This window comes from Symphalangus syndactylus, chromosome 18 (assembly GCF_028878055.3).
Source record: "Symphalangus syndactylus isolate Jambi chromosome 18, NHGRI_mSymSyn1-v2.1_pri, whole genome shotgun sequence".
NCBI lineage: Eukaryota > Metazoa > Chordata > Mammalia > Primates > Hylobatidae > Symphalangus > Symphalangus syndactylus.
Window position 1 is genome coordinate 18354599 of NC_072440.2, and position 20383 is coordinate 18374981.

The window sequence follows — 20383 nt, forward strand, 5'->3', positions numbered from 1 at the left end:
TTTAAAAGCAGCTTTTTGTCTGGAAGCTTCAAGTCTTTCTTCATATCAGTGCAACACAGACAACTGCAGAGATAGACTGGGTGCTGGGGTAGCTCAGCATCCTGGCGCTCACCCACACCCTGGGCAGGGTGTGTGTCCATCACAGATGTTACACACTTACCCTCTGGAGTGACTTTAGACTAATGATCTGTCCCCATCTTCAGCGTAGAAATTTATGCTGATGAAACACCCATTTTATGTATTTCATATGTTGGCCTTCTGGATAAGATTATGGGTGAAAATGATGTTCTACTTCAAAAAGCCATTTGAAAATGGCAGCCTTGACTCTTCTATCCTCATAGCTGCCCTGGGAAGCTGGGCAAGGACGAGAGGACCAGGATCCTCTTTTCTTTTTTTTTTCTTTTTTTTTTTGCTCTTGTTGCCCAGGCTGGAGTGCAATGGCACAATCTCAGCTCACTGCAACCTCCACCTCCTGGTTCAAGTGATTCTCCTGCCTCAGCCTCCCAAGTAGCTGGGATTAGCCACTATGCCCAGCTAATTTTTGTATTTTTAATAGAGATAGGGGTTTCACCATGTTGGCCAGGCTGGTCTCGAACTCCTGACCTCAGGTGATCTGCCCAACTCGGCCTCCAACAGTGCTGGGATTACAGGCATGAGCCACCACTTCCAGCCCTGAATCTTCTTTTTTTTTTTTTCAGACGGAGTCTTGCTCTGTCGCCCAGGCTGGAGTGCAGTGGTGCAATCTTGGCTCACTGCAAGCTCCACTTCCCGAGTTCACGCCATTCTCCTGCCTCAGCCTCCCAAGTAGCTGGGACTACAGGCTCCTGACACCATGCCCAGCTTATTTTTGTATTTTTAGTAGAGATGGGGTTTCACCGTGTTAGCCAGGATGGTCTCGATCTCCTGACCTCATGATCCGCCCGCCTCAGCCTCCCAAAGTGCTGGGATTACAGGCGTGAGCCACCGCACCTGGCCCTGCACTGCACTCCAGCCTGGGCGACAGAGTGAGACTCCGTCTCAAAAACAAAACAAAACAAAACAAAACAAAAAATGGGAAACTAAGGCTCAAAGGGGAGGAGTGACCCAGACAGTGGCTGTGGCTAGAATGCGGGGTGTGTCTATCCTCCAGCCCCACAAGAAGTGAGATTGACTTACTTTGCCCAGCCCAGCCCAGCCAGCCAGAGTTGGCAGTCTTTTGTTTTTCTTTTTTTTGAGACGGAGTCTCACTCTGTTGCCCAGATTGGAGTGCAGTGACACGATCTCAGTTGAGCTCACTGCAACATCCACCTCTCAGGCCCAAGCAATTCTCGTGCCTCAGCCTCCTGAGTAGCTGAGACTACAGGTACCGGCCACCACACCCGGCTAAGTTTTTTGTTTTAGCAGAGAAGAGATTTTAGATTGAGAATAATGCTGTATGCCTCAGGGAAGCAGGGATCTAAATCCAAATGTATGTAAATCTCATGCAAATCAGGAAGCACTGGGTCCTTCCAGGGGAGAGGTGGAGAGAGAAGATCCAGTTACCAGAGACTGGGGATGGGGGTAGGGGGCTGGAACAGAAGCAGGGTACCCCAGAGCCTTCACAGGGCACTGCCCCAGCTGCCAATTGAGCAGCTGCCCCAGGCCCTGTGGGCCCCTCCTGGCATGGATATGAAACCTCCTGGGCCGGATGCAATGGCTCATGCCTGTACTCCCAGCACTTTGGGAGGCCGAGGCAGGCGGATCACAAGGTCAGGAGATCGAGACCATCCTGGCTAACATGGTGAAACCCTGTCTCTACCAAAAATACAAAAAAAAAAAAAAAAATTAGCCAGGCATGGTGGTGGGTGCCTGTAGTCCCAGCTACTCGGGAGGCTGAGGCAGGAGAATGGCGTGAACCCAGAAGGCAGAGCTTGCAGTGAGCCGAGATAGCGCCACTGCACTCCAGCCTGGGCGACAGAGCGAGACTCCGTCTCAAAAAAAAAAAAAAAAAACGTCCTGGTGCCCTGGGATCCCCGGACCTCCTCGGTCAAGGTGAGATGGTCCCTGGTGAGGACACACACAGACCCATTTGTGCACACATATTCTAACCCTGCCAGACACAGTTGGACACACACACATATACCCAGGAACAGTCACAGACACACATAGACACAATTGTACACACACTCAGACACAGGCACTCCGGCAACTCAGGCTCTGGGCCTCAGGGCAGGGGAAGCCCTAGAGATCTTGCCCCACTTGAAAAGGCAGTGCTGAGGCCCCAGGGGCCCCTGGTTTCCTGTCCACCCGCCTTTTCCCCAACCCACACACACAGTACCTGCACACACCACCCCCACTCGAGGAGGCCCCTGAAAAAGCTTCCTTGGCCTCATCCTGATATGGCAGGCTTGCTCCTTGCACCCCATGGGGTTCCAGTTCTTGCCCACAGTTATTCTTTTTTTTTTTTTGAGATGGAGTCTCGCTCTGTCACCCAGGCTGGAGTGCAGTGGCACGATCTCGGCTCACAGCAAGCTCCGCCTCCCGGGTTCAGGCCATTCTTCTGCCTCAGCCTCCCGGGTAGCTGGGACTACAGGCGCTCGCCACCACACCCAGCTAATTTTTTGTATTTTTTATTAGAGATGGGGTTTCACCGTGTTAGCCAGGATGGTCTCGATCTCCTGACCTCATGATCCGCCCGCCTCAGCCTCCCAAAGTGCTAGGATTACAGGCGTGAGCCACCACGCCCGGCCCATTTATTCTTTATGTTCATTTATTTAAATTTTTTTTTAACATTTATTTATTTATTGAGACAGAATCTCACTCTGTCGCTCAGGCTGGAGTGCAGTGGCACAATGTCGGATCACTGCAAGCTCCGCCTCCCGGGTTCACACCATTCTCCTGCCTCAGCATCCCGAGTAGTTGGGACTACAAGTGCTAATTTTTTGTTTTGTATTTTTAGTAGAAACGGGGTTTCACCGTGTTAGCCAGGATGGTCTCGATCTCCTGACCTCGTGATCTGCCCGCCTCAGCCTCCCAAAGTGCTGGGATTACAGGTGTGAGCCACCGTGCCCGGCCCACTTTTTTTTATTTTTGAGCCGGAGTCTCGCTCTGTTGCTCAGGCTGGAGTGCAGTGGTGTAATCTCGGCTCTCTGCAGCCTCTGACTCCCAGGTTCAGGCGATTCTCCTGCCTCAGCCTCCCGAGTAGCTGAGACTACAGGTGCCTGCCACCACACCTGGCTAATTTTTTTGTTATTGTTTTTGTTTTTGAGATGGAGTCTCACTCTGTTGCCCAGGCTGGAGTGCAGTGGAGCGATCTCGGCTCACTGCAACCTCCACCTCCCAGGTTTAAGCAATTCTCTGCTTCCCGAGTAGATGGAATTACAGGTGCGCACCACCATGCCTAGCTAATTTTTGCATTTTTAGTAGAGATGGGGTTTCACCATCTTGGCCAGGCTGGTCTTGAACTCCTAACCTCGTGATCCACCTGCCTCAGCCTCCCAAAGTGCTGGGATTACAGGCATGAGCCACCAGGGCTGGCCCTAATTTTTTGTATTTTTAGTAGAGATGGGGTTTCACCATATTGGCCAGGATGGTCTTGAATTCCTGAGCTCAAGTGATCCACTCATCTTGGCCTCCCAAAGTGCCACTATGCCCAGTCTATTCTCTCTTTTTGACAGATGGGGAAACTGAGGCTCAGAGCCAGGCTTGTCAAAGACATATGGAGGACTGGGGGTGGTGGGATACAAATTCAGGCAGCAGATAGACTCCAAGTCCGACGCCTCTGCAGAACCCCTCATCCCAGATGCCTGGCTCTGCCGAGCTACCATCCCCACCCAACTCCCTCGACATCCCCTCCCTCCCCAGAAAGAGCCTAGAAACACAGGCCCTGGGCGGCAGCCAGCCCTCCCTTCCTCCCAGGCTTCTGTGCACGTCCTTGGACCACGTACGCCAGTAGCCATTGGAGGGCAGGAGGGGCGGCGGCCGAGTCAGCTGGTGCCCACAGCACTGCCTGGCACGGAGGGCCCTGGAGGCTTTGCTGAGAGGACAGATCTGGAGGCTGGACCCGAGGTCATCGCCCAGGACGTGTCTGCAGCGCCACCTGGTGGTGATACAGCATCCCTGCCACACCCGGCTCTGGTGTTATCCGCCCCACACCCGGGTCAGCAGATATTTGGGGAGCAGCTACTGCTGCTGCGCATGGGCAGGCCAGACACTGAGAACACAGCGAGGCTGAGGAGATGTGGGGGCATGCACTCCAGGCAGAAGGAATAGCAAGTGCAATGGCTCTGAGACAGGAAGGAGTTGGGGAGACCCAGGAGGAGCAAATGGGTTAAAGAACTAGACTTGGGTGCTAAGGGTGGAGAGGAAGAAAGGCAAGGCTCAGGCCGGGCGCGGTGGCTCACGCTTGTAATCCCAGCACTTTGGGAGGCCGAGGCGGGCGGATCATGAGGTCAGGAGATCGAGACCACAGTGAAACCCCGTCTCTACTAAAAATACAAAAAATTAGCCGGGCGTGGTGGCGGGCGCCTGTAGTCCCAGCTACTCCGGAGGCTGAGGCAGGAGAATGGCGTGAACCCGGGAGGCGGAGATTGCAGTGAGCCGAGATCGCGCCATCGCACTCCAGCCTGGGTGACAGAGCGAGACTCCGTCTCAAAAAAAAAAAAAAAAAAAAAAAGGCAAGGCTCAGTGGCTCACATCTGTAATCTCAGCACTTTGGGACACCAAGGTGAGAGGATCACTTGAGGCCAAGAGTTTGAGGCCAGCCTGGGCAATACAGTAAGACCCTGTCTCTACAGGAAATAATTTTTTTTTTTGAGACAGAGTTTCGCTCTTGTCACCCAGGCTGGAGTGCAATGGCGTGATCTCGGCTCACTGCAACTTCCGCCTCCTGGGATCAAGCAATTCTTCAGCCTCAGCCTCCTGTGTAGCTGGGATTACAGATGCCCGCCACCACGCCCAGCTAATTTTTGTATTTTGTAAAGACAGGGTTTCACCATGTTGGCAAGGCTGGTCTCGAACTCCTGATGATCAGATGATCTGCCTGCATTGGCCTCCCAAAGTGCTGGCATTACAGGCATGAGCCACTGCGCCCAGCCCCATTTTGTGCTGGTATGAATAGAGATTTCTTATAGCTCATGAAGCCGGGAAGCCCAAGATCAAGGGCTGCATCTGGTGAGGGCCCTCTTGCTGTGTCGTAACGTGGCAGAAGGCATCCCATGGTGAGAGGGAGCAAGACCTCCAACGTGCAGCTTCAAGCTCTTTTTTTTTTAGATGGAGTTTCACTCTTCTTGGCCAGGCTGAAGTGCAATGGCCCAATCTCGGCTCACCACAACCTCTGCCTGTCAGGTTTAAGCAAGTCTCCTGCCTCAGCCTCCCAAGTAGCTGGGATTACAGGCGTGCGCCACCACGCCCAGCTAATTTTTGTCTTTTTAGTAGAGATGGGCTTTCTCCATGTTGGTCAGGCTGGTCTTGAACTCCCAACCTCAGGTGATCCGCCCGCCTTAGCCTCCCAAAGTGCTGGAATTACAGGCATGAGCCACCGCACCTGGCCACCTCAAGCTCTTTTATATCCATTCATAAGGGTGGAGGCCTTATGACGTAAACACCTTCCATTAAGCCCCACCTCCCAACACTATTGCATTGGGGATTAAGTTTCCAACCCATATATTCTGGGGAGACATTCAAACCATAGCACCGTCCTGCGTGCTGTACACTGGGAAGACATAAGAACAGTGAGGAATGGTGCACCTGGCCTTGTGCCTTAAGAGGGAGGGCCAGCTGGAGGCAACAGACTGAGGCCCTTGTCCCGTCCTCTCTACCTCTGATCCTTTGACCCTTGCGCCGCCCCCTCTACCTCCCTGCAGTCTGGACTTCCTGGAGTTAGCCTGAAATCCAGACCTGAGTGGGCGCCCACTACTGTTTGGAGAAACCTGCGCGACAGCTAGGCAGTGGCTTGCTGTGTGCCTAGCTCCTGATGACAGAGCTGCAGCTTAAAATAAAAGCCTCCTGCTCAGCCCTTACTTAATCCTGAGGGGACTGGGCATCAGGACGCATGGTTGGGAGGATTTGCTGAAGTGAGAGGCTGTTGAAAGCTCCCCGAGGGCTGGCTGGGGGGTTGGGGCACCCATCTTAAAACCTGTTTCTGATTTCCTTTGCTGCTCACCCCTATCTCTGGCTGGCAGCTTTCCCGGATTAGCTGCTGACGTCAGGAGCTGCCAGCTGGGCCAGCCTGGCACAGCCACGGGGCAGTGTGTGAAGGGCTGTCTGGTAATAGGGTGCAGTCAAGGAAGGGGGCATGTGTCCAGCTTTGGAATTTGTCCTTGAGGGAGCTAGGGTGGAGGGGAAGGAGAAGGGTCGAGATGTGCTGTCAGGCATGCACATGTGACCTGTGTAGCGCATCCTTGTTGGACAGAGAGAAACAGCTCAGGGAAATGGATAAGTTGTCCAAGGCCACACAGCTGGTCTGACCCTGGCTGCATCCCACACCAGCTGGTAGACAACCTGCGATGGGCAGCAGCTGCTGGGACTGGAGGTGATGGTCTCCGTGTAGGTCCATACCTTCCTCTCTGTCACCATAATGGCAGCTGCCGAGTAGTGAGTGTTCGCCCTGCTCCAGGTGTCTTCATGGCACAACTGTCTTATGAAGCTGGTGTTCTTTTTTTTTTTTTTTTAGACAGAGTGTCGCTCTATCGCCCAGGCTGGAGTGCAGTGGCACAATCTCGGCTCATTGCAACCTCCACCTTCCAGGTTCAAGCAGTTCTCCAGCCTCCGCCTCCCAAGTGGCTGGGATTACAGGCCTGCACCACCATGCCCAGCTAATTTTTGTATTTTTAGTAGAGACAGGGTTTCACCATGTTGGCCAGGCTAGACTCAAACTCTTGACCTCAAGTGATCTGCCTGCCTCGGCCTCCCAAAGTGCTTGGATTACAAGCGTGAGCCACCGTGCCTGTCCTTTTTTTTTTTTTAGATGGAGTCTTGCTCTGCTGCCCAAGCTGGAGTGCAGTGGCATGGTCTTGGCTCACTGCAATCTCTGCATCCCGGGTTCAAGCGATTCTCCTGCCTCAGCCTCCTGAGTAGCTGGGATTACAGGTGTCCGCCACCACGCCTGGCTAATTTTTTGTATTTTTAGTAGAGATGGGGTTTCACCATATTGGCCAGGCTGGTCTCAAACTTCTGTCCTTGTGATTCGCCCGCCTTGGCCTCCCGAAGTGCTGGGATTACAGGCGTGAGCCACCACGCCCAGCCCTTTCTTTTCTTTACAGAGCTGCCATCACGCATTCTCTATTCAAGAACACTTGTCATAAGCAGTTCCCTGTCTGTCTTCTAGTTGTGTAGCACTTTTACCTGTTCAAACCGCTTTTGGTCTGATATTTGTCCCTCCTCCATATAAGCAAGGCAAGAATCACTTCCATCTGATAGATGAGGAAACTGAGGCAGAGTGGTTGGGGTCAGATGCTAAGAGTGTCTGGATTGTGATGAAGGGGGTGTCTGGGGTGGATTCTAATGAGATAAAGTTTTCCAGCTTGACTCTCCAGCTCCTAGGCCAACACTCAAGAGAGGAAACTCGGGGTTGGGGGTGAGGGGAAGGACAGAAAAGACAGTCCCAACATTCTCATTTCAAAATATTTAATTTTTTCTGAAAAGGATACATTCCCGGCTTCCCTCCCACCACATCACTCCGGCCCACCAGCAGTGACACACTCGCACGCACACACGCACATAAGGCCAATGGGCTACGGTCTGCCTCTGCCCTCTCTGGCTGGGAAGAAGGAATTTTTCTCTTGCCTCCTTCCCCCAACAAAAGTAAAGAAGAGAGGGGCCCGCTGGAATGCCAGCTCCCAGGGAAGGACACAGAGCCCCACACACTCTATCACATCACATGCACTTAGAAAAATAAAACCAAGTGGTGTTCTGGCATCCCCAACACCGTAAGAGAGCAATATCCACCTGGAAGTCATCTTTGCCATTTTCTAGAAAAATTTATTGCACTTAATTAGCAGATGTTAAAGGAGCTCTGGGGTAGAGCTTTGCCATGAAAACCAGATGTTCCTCAGCCCTTGGCATTCCAAGGAGCACGGATCCCGGGGTCCAGGTAGAGGGCTGCCCAGTTTCTGGGGGTTTTCCCCCACTGGCTTGCATGCCTGCCACCCTGCCTCAGGCCAGAGGACCGTAGGAGTGGCCTGCACAGCCCCTCTCAGCAGGGTTACATGTACCCAGACTTAAGGTTCACTGCTAAGTGCCCCCTCCAACCTCAGAAGCCAGACAGGAAAACCTCTTCCTTTGGCCAAAGATAAGAGGTACCCAGGTCCTCCACAAAGTTGCTGTAAACCTTGAAAACTCTCCCTCTCTCTAAATGCACATGTTCCTCCATCAGATGAGACATTTATAATATGAATATTCTTGCAAAGTTCCAGCTCATTCATGATTTGTCTGTTCTGAGGTTGCACTGAGGGTGCCACAAAGCTTTAGACAGGATGCTTAGGAAGTAGATGGCACTTCCAAGCCCATCGGGAACCCACAGAAAGCCAAGGTAAAGTCAGCTTCTCTAGCCTCCAGTGATTTACAGATGTCAAAGTTCCAAGCACGGGAGCCTCAGTCTCCGGCAGTCGGCCTCCAAGAAGCAGAGGGCCCAGGAGGGAGCCAAGCAGACTCCCATTCCCTCGATAGAAACTGAGCAGGCACCAACCCTCTCCTGCAAGCATGGATTTTTAGGACAGGAGAGGAGACAACCTTACCTGAGCACTTCTTTTCCCCCACAGGTCAGCCTCTATGGACATCCTCCATCTTGTTCCCACCAGGCTCCTGACTCAGAGGGGCATTTCGAAAAGAGTCCAGCAGCCGCACTCTTTCCAAGTAAGCACTTTGGGAAAGAACCCGATACCCACTGCCTGGTGGAAGGAAGGGAGGGCACCAAACAGGCAGAGGGCGGGATAAAGAGGAGAGACATCAAGCCACCATCCCAGCCACCGGGCTCGGAACATGGACACCAGAGATTTAGTGTCCATCCTTAAAAAAATAAAACTGCAAAAACACAAACCATATACTTTCCGGCAAAGAAAATGAAGAGCTTTTAAGCTCGAGGCTCTTCCACTAATAACAAAATAAGAACCGCCCTCTTGGTGATCCACCAGGCCAGAGGGAGCGTGCCCGGGAGGGAGAGCTGCCCGGGGCAGGACACTGACATGCTGGATGCGCCTGCCCTGTGTGGTTACAATAGAGTGAAAGTGTCTACATGGTTTTTAGAGAACCACAAAGTAAAAGTCAGGGGCCTGGAGGGAGGAGTGACCTCCCTTGGCCTCAGGGCCCCTTGTCAAGTCCCCCGGAGAGGTGGGTGTGCAGGTCCCCGAAGGGCCGTGGCATTCCCCTGGGGTGAGGTCCACGGCTTGGTCTTAACATCTGTTATGAAGTCTTTAGAGGTCGGAGCCCGGGACTCTGACCCACCACGGTAAATAAAGCCAGTGTTACGGAGGACGAAGCACACCCATCGCCTCTGTCTCCTCTTCACCACAGGCTGCCCACCCTGAGCAAATAAACACACCCATCTCAGGGGTGTCCCAGTGACCCAAATGAGCAGAGGCTTCCATGAATTTCCTCAGTGAATCTTCTGAGCACGGCAAAAGGGCGAGTCTCGCCACACAAGAGAAAGGAGTCGTTGTGAGGCAGGGGAGACCAGGCTGTGAGAAGCCACAGCATGGCCAGCCTCATGAGTGGCCCGTATCTCCTGGGACCAAGGCTGAGGGGACCCTAGGCCTGTGTAAACGTCCCAAGAGCCTGCTATCCTGTAAAAGTGGCACTGTGACCTTGGTGACTCTAGACTAGGTGTCTTGCCCTGCTGACACCCTCCGGGCAGCTCACATGGGAGGGATCCTGCAGCAAGAATTGTGAGGCCCTAGCTGCCCCCAGGGAGAGTGCACTCCAGCCAGGCCACACCAGTGAGCAGAGCAAGAAAAAAGGGAGCTTCTCGAGAAACACACCCCAGCTCTCGTGCCCATGGTGGAAGGGGGCTGTGGAGGCATTTTCTAAACACCACTAGGAAGGTGAATCCTGGGGTCCAGGAAGTAAAAGCCTCCTAGATAAGAGGAGTTTTCCTTTTAAATCTATGATCCAAGACTGGACATTGGGTGGAAAGAAAGAGCAGGCCCAGAGGCCTGGTCTAGTGGGACAAATGAGCTTCAGATGGCCTCTGAGTAGCTTGGAGAGGAAATGAAAAGGCCTCTCTCAGCCCTGGCACTCAGGGCTCAGAGAGCAGCCATCCTAGGAGTCTCTCCTCCACAGCCAATGAAATGCAGAGAGAGCCGACAGCCTCAGAGCCATAAGGGAAAAGGGGTGCAGGAGCTGAGAAAGGCTGGGCACACTTCTGCGGCAGGCCCCAGCCCCAAGCCCCATCCCAGGCTGTGCAGAGACCCCACTCCTACAGCCTGCCACCCATGCAGACACTGACGGAGGAGCTGGTGTGTCCTGCTTCCAAGGAAGATGGGAACAGATGTTACTCAAAGACCGTCTGGGGAGGATGAGGTGCGTGACAGACACACCTTGAGTGGAAACGCGCCCTGCTACCTGAGAAGACAATAGGGTGACAATGATCACAACTCATTCTGCAGAGATAGCCCTCGGCAGCCCAGGCTGGAGACTGAGGGAGAGTCCAGGGACCCTGAGCGCCCAGGAGAGAGGTGTGTACTCCAGAGGTCCCCTTCCGATTCAACTGGGACATCCAAGAATAGAAACTAAGGCTGAGTCACCCATCTACGCAGATTCTCTTGCGTTTCCCACCAGTGAGGAGACTGGCCCCTCAGGGACGTCGCCACGTGCGCAGGCCGTGGTATAATGAAGCTGAGGCGTGGCCGCTCCTGCAGCAGGTGCACCACCATGAGCCCACGACGAGTCATAAGTCTCCACACGTGTGAGGGGTTTCAGGGAGCCCCCAGGCAGAGGTCTGAGGTGCAGGCAGTGCCCCGCCCGGGCGGGGGCACGGGTTACAAGGGCCCGTATTTGGTCTCATACTTGGACACGATGGTCTTGCACTTGCCCACCTCCTTGCGTAGCTCGGCCACCTCCGTCCGCAGGGCTGTGTTCTCCTTCTCCAGGAAGGCCGCCCGGATGGTGATCTGATTCTCTTTCAAGCGCCGGGCATCCCGTGACCGTTTAGCCGCCACGTTGTTCTTCTTGCGTCTTGTCCAGTACTTTTCATCCTGTAGGGAAGTGCCCTCTTTGAGTCTCTCGTCTTTCCGCACGAGAGAACCCGATTTTTCCACTCCCACCACCTGGATTCCCCTAACACATCTGGTGTGGCCAGAACTAAAGCAGGGATACCAGGGAGGGAGCAGCACAAACCTGGGCACATTGAGGGCACTGCAGGAGGAGAAACAAGTTATTTGGTATGTTACATGGTGAAGAGAAGGAGACTCATCTCCTGGAGGTCTCGTACCTGCTGTTCTAGCACAAAGCATTGCACTGTCCACACCCTTGCCTCACTTAGGCATGTTGGTTGTGGGTAAGGGCCTAGTTCCCCGAGTTCAGATCTTGGCTTTCCAAGATTACTAGCAGTGAAACTGTGCAAGTACTTTAACCCCTCAATATCACAGGTCCCTTATCTTTACAATGAGAAATAATAGGCCGGGTGTGGTGGCTCACACCTGTAATCCCAGCATTTTGGGAGGCTGAGGCAGGTGGATCACTTGAGGTCAGGAGTTCAAGACCAGCCTGACAAATATGATGAAACCCCGTCTCTACTAAAAATACAAACATTAGCCGGCGTGGTGGTGCATGTCTGTAATCTCAGCTACTCAGGAGGGTGAGACACAAGAATCGGTTGAACCTGGGAGGCGGAAGTTGCAGTAAGCCGAGATCATGCCACTGCACTCCAGCCTGGGTGACACAGTGAGACTCTGTCTCAAAAACAAAACAAAACAAAAAAAACAAAACAAAAATCAGTGCCTGGCCTACAGTGAGTACCATCTAAATATTTACCATGATCATCACATCATTATTAAAGTCTCAGAAACCTCCCCGGGAGGCAGGTTCAGTTGCTCCCATTTTACAGATGAGGAACTTGAGGCACAGCTAGGCCACAAGTGGCAACATGGAGTTTGGACCCAGGTCTGCCTGACTCCAAAGATTTGGATGAAAAATCCTTGCTGTAAGTTTTTCATAGGAAAGGATGGAAAACTGCAAAATTCTCCCCTCCCACCAGTTCCTAACAGCACCACCAGCTTGAAAGCTGCTTGCTCATCCCTGGGGATGGCAACATACAAGCAACCCTTTGTCCTTCAAAGCAAGGACTTTTTCAACCCCAGTTCCTGTGGCCTAGTGAGCTCTTGCCCAGTGGCTGGGCTACAGCCAGGGAGGCAGGAACATCAACACAGCCGATGGCCCGGGGAAGGAGAGAAACTACAGGGAGTCACACTGGGGCCAAATGCCACATGACTCCCTTTCTTTCTACCAAACTGCTGAAGGACATGGCTTTAAGCACTGAACTCATGTCTTTCCAAATGGCGTCACAAGGAGGGAAGGCTCTCCAGATAAAATCAAATGTGAGGAGCCATATCCCCTAGGCCCTTGAACCAACATTGCATCTTTATTTATAAGGAATACCAGGTTACCTTCTGCTCGTCGGGGACAAAGACCTTCTTGGCCTTTTTGATCATAGGCTGGGGCTTCAGGTCCTCCTCAGCAAACTTGTGCTTCCGAGGGTTGAAGAGCTCCCCGCCTGGCACACTGGAGAGCACCAGGTCGGCAGGGTCCGGATTGAAGTTCACATCCACTTCCACACAGTTGGGGTCGATGGGACTGGGAGTCTCCCTCTCCTTCTCCAGGGAAGATTCTGAAAGACACAGAGACAGGTGGTCCCGAAGCAGCCCACTGGACAGAGAAGACCCACGCCACACACCCAAACACCTGGGTGAACCTCAAGGCTGCATAAGCCACTGCCGCCTGGGGAGAAGAAAACCCCAACAGTACCAACCCCTAAGCCAGACTGGCACACAGTTCAATTCCACAACACAAACATTCAAAGAATTATTTCCTTCAGAAACAGAATGCTCAGAAGGAAACAGAAGCCCTAGAAAAAGACAGGGTTTTCCAATTGTTTCCACCCCCTCCAGAAATGTTAAGCAAAACATTAATTTTTTTTTTTTGAGATGGAGTCTTGCTCTGTCGCCCAGGCTGGAGTGCAGTGGCACAATCTCGATTCATTGCAAGCTCCGTCTCCTGGGTTCATGCCATTCTCCTGCCTCAGCCTCCCAAGTAGCTGGGACTACAGGCGCCTGCCACCACAGGCACCCGCCACCACGCCTGGCTAATTTTGTTGTATTTTTAGTAGAGATGGGGTTTCACTGTGTTAGCCAGGATGGTCTTGATCTCCTGACCCTGTGATCCACCTGCCTTGGCCTCCCAAAGTGCTGGGATTACAGGCATGAGCCACTGCACCCGGCCTAAAACATTAAATTTTTGTATTCCCTTAACTTCCTGCGATTTCAAGATCTCCAGTAATGAGAAACAGCTGCATCTCTCCAGGGACACAGACTGAAGAATAGAAATGCGTTCCAATTTTTTTTTTTTTTTTTGGAGACAGGGTCTTGCTCTGTCACCTAGGCTGGAGTACAGTGGTATGATCATGGCTCACTGCAGCCTCGACCTCCTGGGCTGGAGTAGTGATCCTCTTGCCTCAGCCTCCTGAGTAGCTGGGACCGCAGGTGCACACCAACATGCCTGGCTAATTTTTTTTATTTTGTAGAGACATGGTTTCATTATGTTGCCAGGGCTAGTCTCAAACTCCTAGGGTCAAGTGATCTTCCTGCTTCAGCCTCTGAAAGTGCTGAGATTACAGGTGTGAGCCACTGCACCTGGCCAGGTTCCACTTTTTTTCTTTTTCTTTTTTTTTTTTTTTGAGACTGACTCTTGTTCTGTCACTCAGGCTAGAGTGCAGTGGTGCAATCTCGGCTCACTGCAGCCTCTACTTCCCGGGTTCAACTGATTCCCAACTCAGCCTCCCGAGTAGTGGAGACAACAGGTATGAGCCACCACGCCTGGCTAGTTTTTGTATTTTTAGTAGAGACAGGGTTTCACCATGTTGACCAGGCTGGTCTTAACTGCTGAGCTCAAGTGATCCCCCCGCCTCGGCCTCCCAAAATGCTGGGATTACAAGTGTGAGCTACCAGGTCCAGCCCGGGTTCCACTTTTGAGTCCCTGAGACATGTCTGTTACTGTGCCATCTAGTCATTTAGTCTTTTTTTTTTTTTTTTTTTTTTAGGAGTCTCACTCTGTCTCCCAGGGTGGAGTGTAGTGGTGTGATCTCAGTTCACTGCAACCTTGACCTCCTGGGTTCAAGCTGTTCTCCTGCCTCAGCCTCCCAAGTAGCTGGGACTACTGGCGCCTGCTACCACACCCGGCTAATTTTTGTATTTTTAGTAGAGACGGGGTTTCACTATGTTGGCCAGGATAGTCTCAATCTCCTGACCTCGTGATTCACCTGCCCCCGTGATTCACCTGCCCCGGCCTTCCAAAGTGCTGGGATTACAGGTGTGAGCCACTGCACCCGGCCCCATTTAGTCTTATGACAACTAGTTTCCAAATGAGGAAACTAACACTCAGATAAATAAAATGGTTTTCCCAGGGTCACACAGATGATAAGCAATTGAACTAAAATTTGAAACTTCGTCTGGCTGGCTGATTCCTTGTTCTTCCCTGCCCCACCTGGCTGCCATTTAATAGTGGACACCGATTGGATTAAAGCCACCTCTAGAATTCTAAGGTTGTGTGTTATTAGAGATAAGAGTTATATTAAGAAAAACTACACCTTTGACCAGCTTATTCAATGCTACTGATAGGAGTATACAAAATAATTATTCAGTCAACAAATACTTATTGAATACCTGTTATATGCCAGGCACTGTCCTGGCAAAGACAAAACAGTTAACAAACAGGTAAAAATCCCTGCCTGCATGAAATGTTATTCTAGTGAGGAAAACTGCATTACACAAGATAAATAAAAACGATATATAAAAATGTCAGATAGGCCAGGCGCGGTGGCGCACAGCTGTAATCTCAGCACTTTGGGAGGCTGAGGTGGATGGATCATGAGGTCAAGAGATGGAGACCATCCTGGCCAACATGGTGAAGCCCCATCTCTACTAATAACAGAAAAATTAGCCAGGCGTGGTGGCAGGCGCCTGTAGTCCCAGCTACTCAGGGGGCCGAGGCAGAAGAATTGCTTGAACCCGGGAGGCGGAGGTTGCAGTGAGCTGAGATCACACCACTGCACTCCAGCCTGGGCAACAGAACAAGACTGTCTTAAAAAAAAAAGAAAAGAAGATCCTGCAATGCATAGGTCAGTCACTCCTCCAACCCCAACAAAAAATCATCTATCTGGTCTAAATGTCAATGGTGCTGCTGATTCCAACTTTTATCCTGAGATAGAACACCTGGAGGGCTCTGGGCAGAGGTGTGGCATGATCAGACTTAGGCTTTAATCGGATTATGCACATAAATTCATTGTATCCTATTAGACAGGGGTTAATTACAGAGACTTCTGAGTGTCAGAGGAGTGAATGACCAGGGACCCACATGGTAACTGTAGGCAGTTTGGGGCATGCCAAACCTAGTACCTGCAGGACAAGCAGCTCAGGTACGACCACATAACGATGTTGTTCAAAGTGATGCCATGCCTGGGTGCCCTTCAGCAACAACGAAGTGGCAAGATGTGGTTAAGTTTCAGGGACAGGATAAGAGAAAGCCGCAGGAAACAAAAGGGGAAAATTTGCAAAGAGGCCTGGGGACAAGATTTTGAGGAATTCTCATTTCCCAGTGGATACCTCTATGAACAAATTCTAGAAAATGACAATGAGGGCTGAGCGCAGTGGCTCATGCCTGTAATCCCAGCACTTTCCGAGGCAGGTGGATCACCTGAGGTCAGGAGTTCAAGACCAGCCTGGCCAACACAGTGAAACGCTGTCTCTACTGAAAATACAAAAATTAGCCAGGTGTGGTGGTGGGCACCTGTATTCCCAGCTACTCAGGAGGCTGAGGCAGAAGAATCACTTGAACCCGGGAGGCGGAGGTTGCAGTGAACCGAGATCGCACCACTGCACTCCAGTGTGGGCGACAGAGTGAGACTCCCTCTTAAAAATAAATAAATAAATAAATAAATAAATAAATAAAGATGACAATGAGACCTTAAAATGACTTTGCTGGAAGAAGAGGGAAAGGGAATAGATCTGTTGGTAACTTGCCTGAAATATAATTCTCTCATAGGTCCACCATTACAAAAGATGTCAAAATTAAAATCAAAGGCTGACTTTGGAACTCCAATGCCCTGCTGGTGGAAGAACAAATGGATATGACCACTTTGTACACTATTTGGCAGGAGCTGAACATATGCATGTCCAATGACCCAGCCATTCTCTTCCTAAGCAAATGCCCAAAAGAAACACATATATATATTTACCAAAAGACATGTAGATGGGCCAGGCACGGTGGCTCACACTTGTAATCCCAGAACTTTGGGAGGCCGAGGCAGGTGGATCACCTGAGGTCAGGAGTTTGAGACCAACCTGGCCAACACGGCGAAACCCTGTCTCTACAAAAATAAGCCAGGAATGGTGGCGCACGCCTGTAATACCAGCTACCTGGGAGGCTGAGGCAGGAGAATCGCTTAAACCCGGGAGGCGGAGGTTGCAGTGAGCTGAGACCCCGCCACTGCACTCCAGCCTGGGCAACAAAAGCAAGACTCCGTCTCAAAACAAACAACCAAAAAAGACATGCACATGAATGTTTACGGCAGCATTATTCATAACCAAAATCAGAATGTTCTTCAACGGTTAAATGGATAAACTGTGGTATGTTAGTACAACAGACTACTATTCAGCAATGAAACTTAACAAAGCAGCTGGGGGTAGTGGCTCATGCCTGTAATCTCAACCCACACTTTCGGAGGCCCAGGTGGGAGGACTGTTTGAGGCCATGAATTTGAAACCAGCCAGGGCAACATAGCGATATCCTGACTCTACAAAAAAAAAAAAAACTTTTATTTATTTATTTTGAGATGCAGTCTCGCACTGTCACCAGGCTGGAGTGCAGTGGCGCCATCTCGGCTCACTGCAACCTCCGCCTCCCGGGTTCAAGCGATTTTCCTGCCTCAGCCTCCCAAGTAGCTAGGATTACAGACACGCACCACCACACCCAGCTAACTTTTGTATTTTTAGTAGAGTCGAGGATTCACCATGTTGGCCAGGATGGTCTTGATCTTTCTTTTTTCTTTTTCTTTTTTTTTTTTTTTTTTTTGAGACGGAGTCTTGCTCTGTTGCCCAGGCTGGAGTGCAGTGGTGCAATCTCGGCTCACTGCAAGCTCTGCCTCCCAGGTTCATGCCATTCTCCTGCCTCAGCCTCCTGAGCGGTTGGCACTATAGGCACCTGCCACCACGCCCGGCTAATTTTTTGTACTTTTTAGTAGAGACGGGGTTGCACCGTGTTAACCAGGATGGTCTCTATCTCCTGACCTTGGTGATCTGCCCGCCTCGACCTCCCAAAGTGCTGGGATTACAGACGTGAGCCACTGCACCCAGCCTGTAAAATACCGTTTATGAGACAACTTTGGAAATCTGAATGTTGATGGATTTATTGTCAACTTTAGATGTAAAACTAGTATTTTCGTTATGTCTTTTTAAAAGAACCCTTATATTTTAGATACATATTGAAATACTTATAATTTGATTGAAAATAACTACTTCTGAGTTGAGAATTGTTGAAGCTGGGTGATGGTTACATAGAGGTTCATTATAGTCGTCTCCTACTTTTGTATTTTGTTTGAAAAAATTTCCATAATAAAAAGAAAAAAAAAGAGTATGAGAACTTACTGGGTGTGGATTACTGGGGTGACATACCGGCTGGCAGGAGCTATCAGCCTGTATGCCTCGGAGCCTGCAGAAAGCTTTGCAGAACCCCTGAAACAGGAGCCATGTCTCCTTTGGTAGGTTCGTGTCCAAGGGGCATGAAAACAAACCCCCAGAGATAAAATGTAAAAGAAGGAGGAGTAAGGACAGACTCTGAAGATGATGTCTGTCCTGGCCAGGTGGTAGGAATGCTTGCTTTTTTTTTTTTTTTGAGATGGCGTCTCACTCTATTGCCCAGGCTAGTAGGTAATGGAGGTAGCACTTGAATACTGCTTATGCCCTGGGACAAAGAAAGCATTCCCCACTTTGGGAGGCCAAGGTGGGTCAATCACCTGAGGTCAGGAGTTCAAGACCAGCCTGACAAATATGGCAAAACCCCATTTCTACTAAAAATAAAAATCAATTCAATCTGGGAGCTGGAGGTTGCAGTGAGCCAAGACCAGCTTGACAAATATGGCAAAACCCCGTCTCTACTAAAAATACAAAAATTAAGGCTGTGCGTGGTAGCTTAAGCCTGTAATCCCAGCACTTTGGGAGGCTGAGGCGGGCGGATCACCAGAGGTTAGGAGTTCAAGACCAGCCTGGCCAACATGGTAAAACCCTGTCTCTACTGAAAAATACAAAAATTAGCCAGGCGCGGTGGCTGGTGCCTGTAATCCCAGCTACTCAGGAGGCTGAGGCACAGCATTGCTTGAACCCAGGAGGTGGAGGTGGCAGTGAGCCGAGATTGCTCCACTGCACTCTAGCCTGGGCAACAGAGCAAGACTCCTTCTCAAAAAAAAAAAAAAAAAAAAAAAAAGAGCAGCATTGAGGAAATGCAGAATGGGATTTCTAACCTGTAATGCTTTGGCCTGGAAGGTCCCATCCTGACTGTTTGCAGCACAGCAACCAACAGAAAGGTTTTTTTTATCTCCAGCCTTGGGGAACTGGGTGGAAGGGTGGGGAGTGAAGAGTTTCTCCACACTGCAGCCCCACCAGGACCTCCCCTCAGAGAAGGGACTCACTGGGCACATGGACACAAGCAGCCCTCGGTGGGAAATGGACTTCCCTGGATGGGACAGGTGGCCCTGCTCGATGGCCTTTCACCAACCTGTGCTGGACACGGTTTCGGAGGGCTGAAAGATGGCAGTGGAGGAGGATGGTGGGGATGCTGTGGAAGAGCTGGCAGACTCCTTCCCTTCTAGCTCTGCTACAGGCAGCAGCAGGTTGTGGGCCAGGTGGGTGGGGCTGGCGGGGATGCCATTCTCCAGCAGGAACTCGTCCAGGTCCATGTACTCCAGGTGGAAAGATTCGCCGTCATATGGGATGGTCTTATCCCAGATGGGTGGCATGAGGGAGGCTGAGACAGCCATGGTGCTGGCGGCTGCGGCCTCGTCCTCCTCCAGCTTTTCCTTCCCCTTTTCCTTATCTGCAGAAACAAAATCTGTGATGAAATACCACACAGGAGAGTAACTCGATCCCAGGAAGTGGGCAGTAAGCCTCACAGGCCTGGCCCCTTTCTCAGAGCCCCGATTCCAACCCATGCATTTTTTTTTTTTTTTTTTTTTTTTTTGAGACAGAGTCTTGCTGTCGCCCAGGCTTGAGTGCAGTGGTGCGATCTCGGCTCACTGCAGGCTCCGCCCCCCGGGGTTCATGCCATTCTCCTGCCTCAGCCTCCCAAGTAGCTGGGACTACAGGCGCCCGCCACCTCGCCCGGCTAATTTTTTGTATTTTTAGTAGAGACGGGGTTTCACCGTGTTAGCCAGGATGGTCTCGATCTCCTGACCTTGTGATCCACCCGCCTCGGCCTCCCAAAGTGCTGGGATTACAGCCGTGAGCCACCGTGCCCGGCCTCAACTCATGCATTTCAAGAACCCACTCTATTCTCCAGTTCGAATCTCGCACTTGAACCGGGCCCCACTGTTTTCCTTTAGACACGGCATCCCATCCTCATCCATACCTGGCCTTCCCAGAAGGCTCACCACATGCTCTGAGACCTTAAGCAGTCATAGGGTTAATTCATTATTTATTTTATTTTATTTTTTATTATTTTGAGACAGTATTTTGCTCATCGTCCAGGCTGGAGTGCAGTGACCCAATTTCGGCTCACTGCAACCTCCACCTCCTGGGTTCAAGCTATTCTCATGCCTCAGACTCCCGAGTAGCTGGGATTACAGGCGTGTGCCACCATGCCCAGCTATTTTTTGTATTTTTAGTATAGATGGGGTTTTACCATGTTGGCCAGGCTAGTCTCGAACTCCTGAGCTTAGGTGATCTACCCGCCAAAGTGCTGGGATTACAGGCATGAGCCACTGTGCCTGGCCTGTTTTATTTTATTTTATTATTTCAGATGGAGTTTCACTCTTGTTGCTTAGGCTGGTGTACAATGGCACAATCTCAGCTCACTGCAACCTCTGCCTCCTGGGTTCAAGCAATTCTCCTGTCTCAGCCTCCCGAGTAGTTGGGATTACAGGAGCCTGCCACCACACCCAGCTAATTTTTTGTATTTTCAGTAGAGACAGGGTTTCACCATGTTGGCCAGGCTGGTCTCAAACTCCTGA

The 20383-nt window shown here is 51.1% G+C and overlaps 1 protein-coding gene across 3 annotated transcripts in view; it reads right to left on the reverse strand.

Annotated features, from left to right (window-relative positions):
- Nucleotides 1-7567: 7567 nt before the first annotated feature.
- The window catches only part of TEF (TEF transcription factor, PAR bZIP family member), a 31929-nt gene continuing 19113 nt past the window's right edge, over nucleotides 7568-20383 (reverse strand). For 2 of the 3 annotated variants that reach the window (XM_055253079.2, XM_055253078.2), the window contains exons 2-4: nucleotides 18934-19251; nucleotides 12558-12778; nucleotides 7568-11147 (exon numbers count right to left, since the gene is read on the reverse strand). In XM_055253079.2, the coding sequence (XP_055109054.1) occupies nucleotides 10932-11147; nucleotides 12558-12778; nucleotides 18934-19251 (755 nt within the window). In that variant the 3' untranslated portion in view covers nucleotides 7568-10931. Of the gene's footprint in view, nucleotides 11148-12557; nucleotides 12779-18933; nucleotides 19267-20383 lie in introns of all 3 variants that reach the window. The other variant, XM_063623018.1, reaches the window with a different exon arrangement.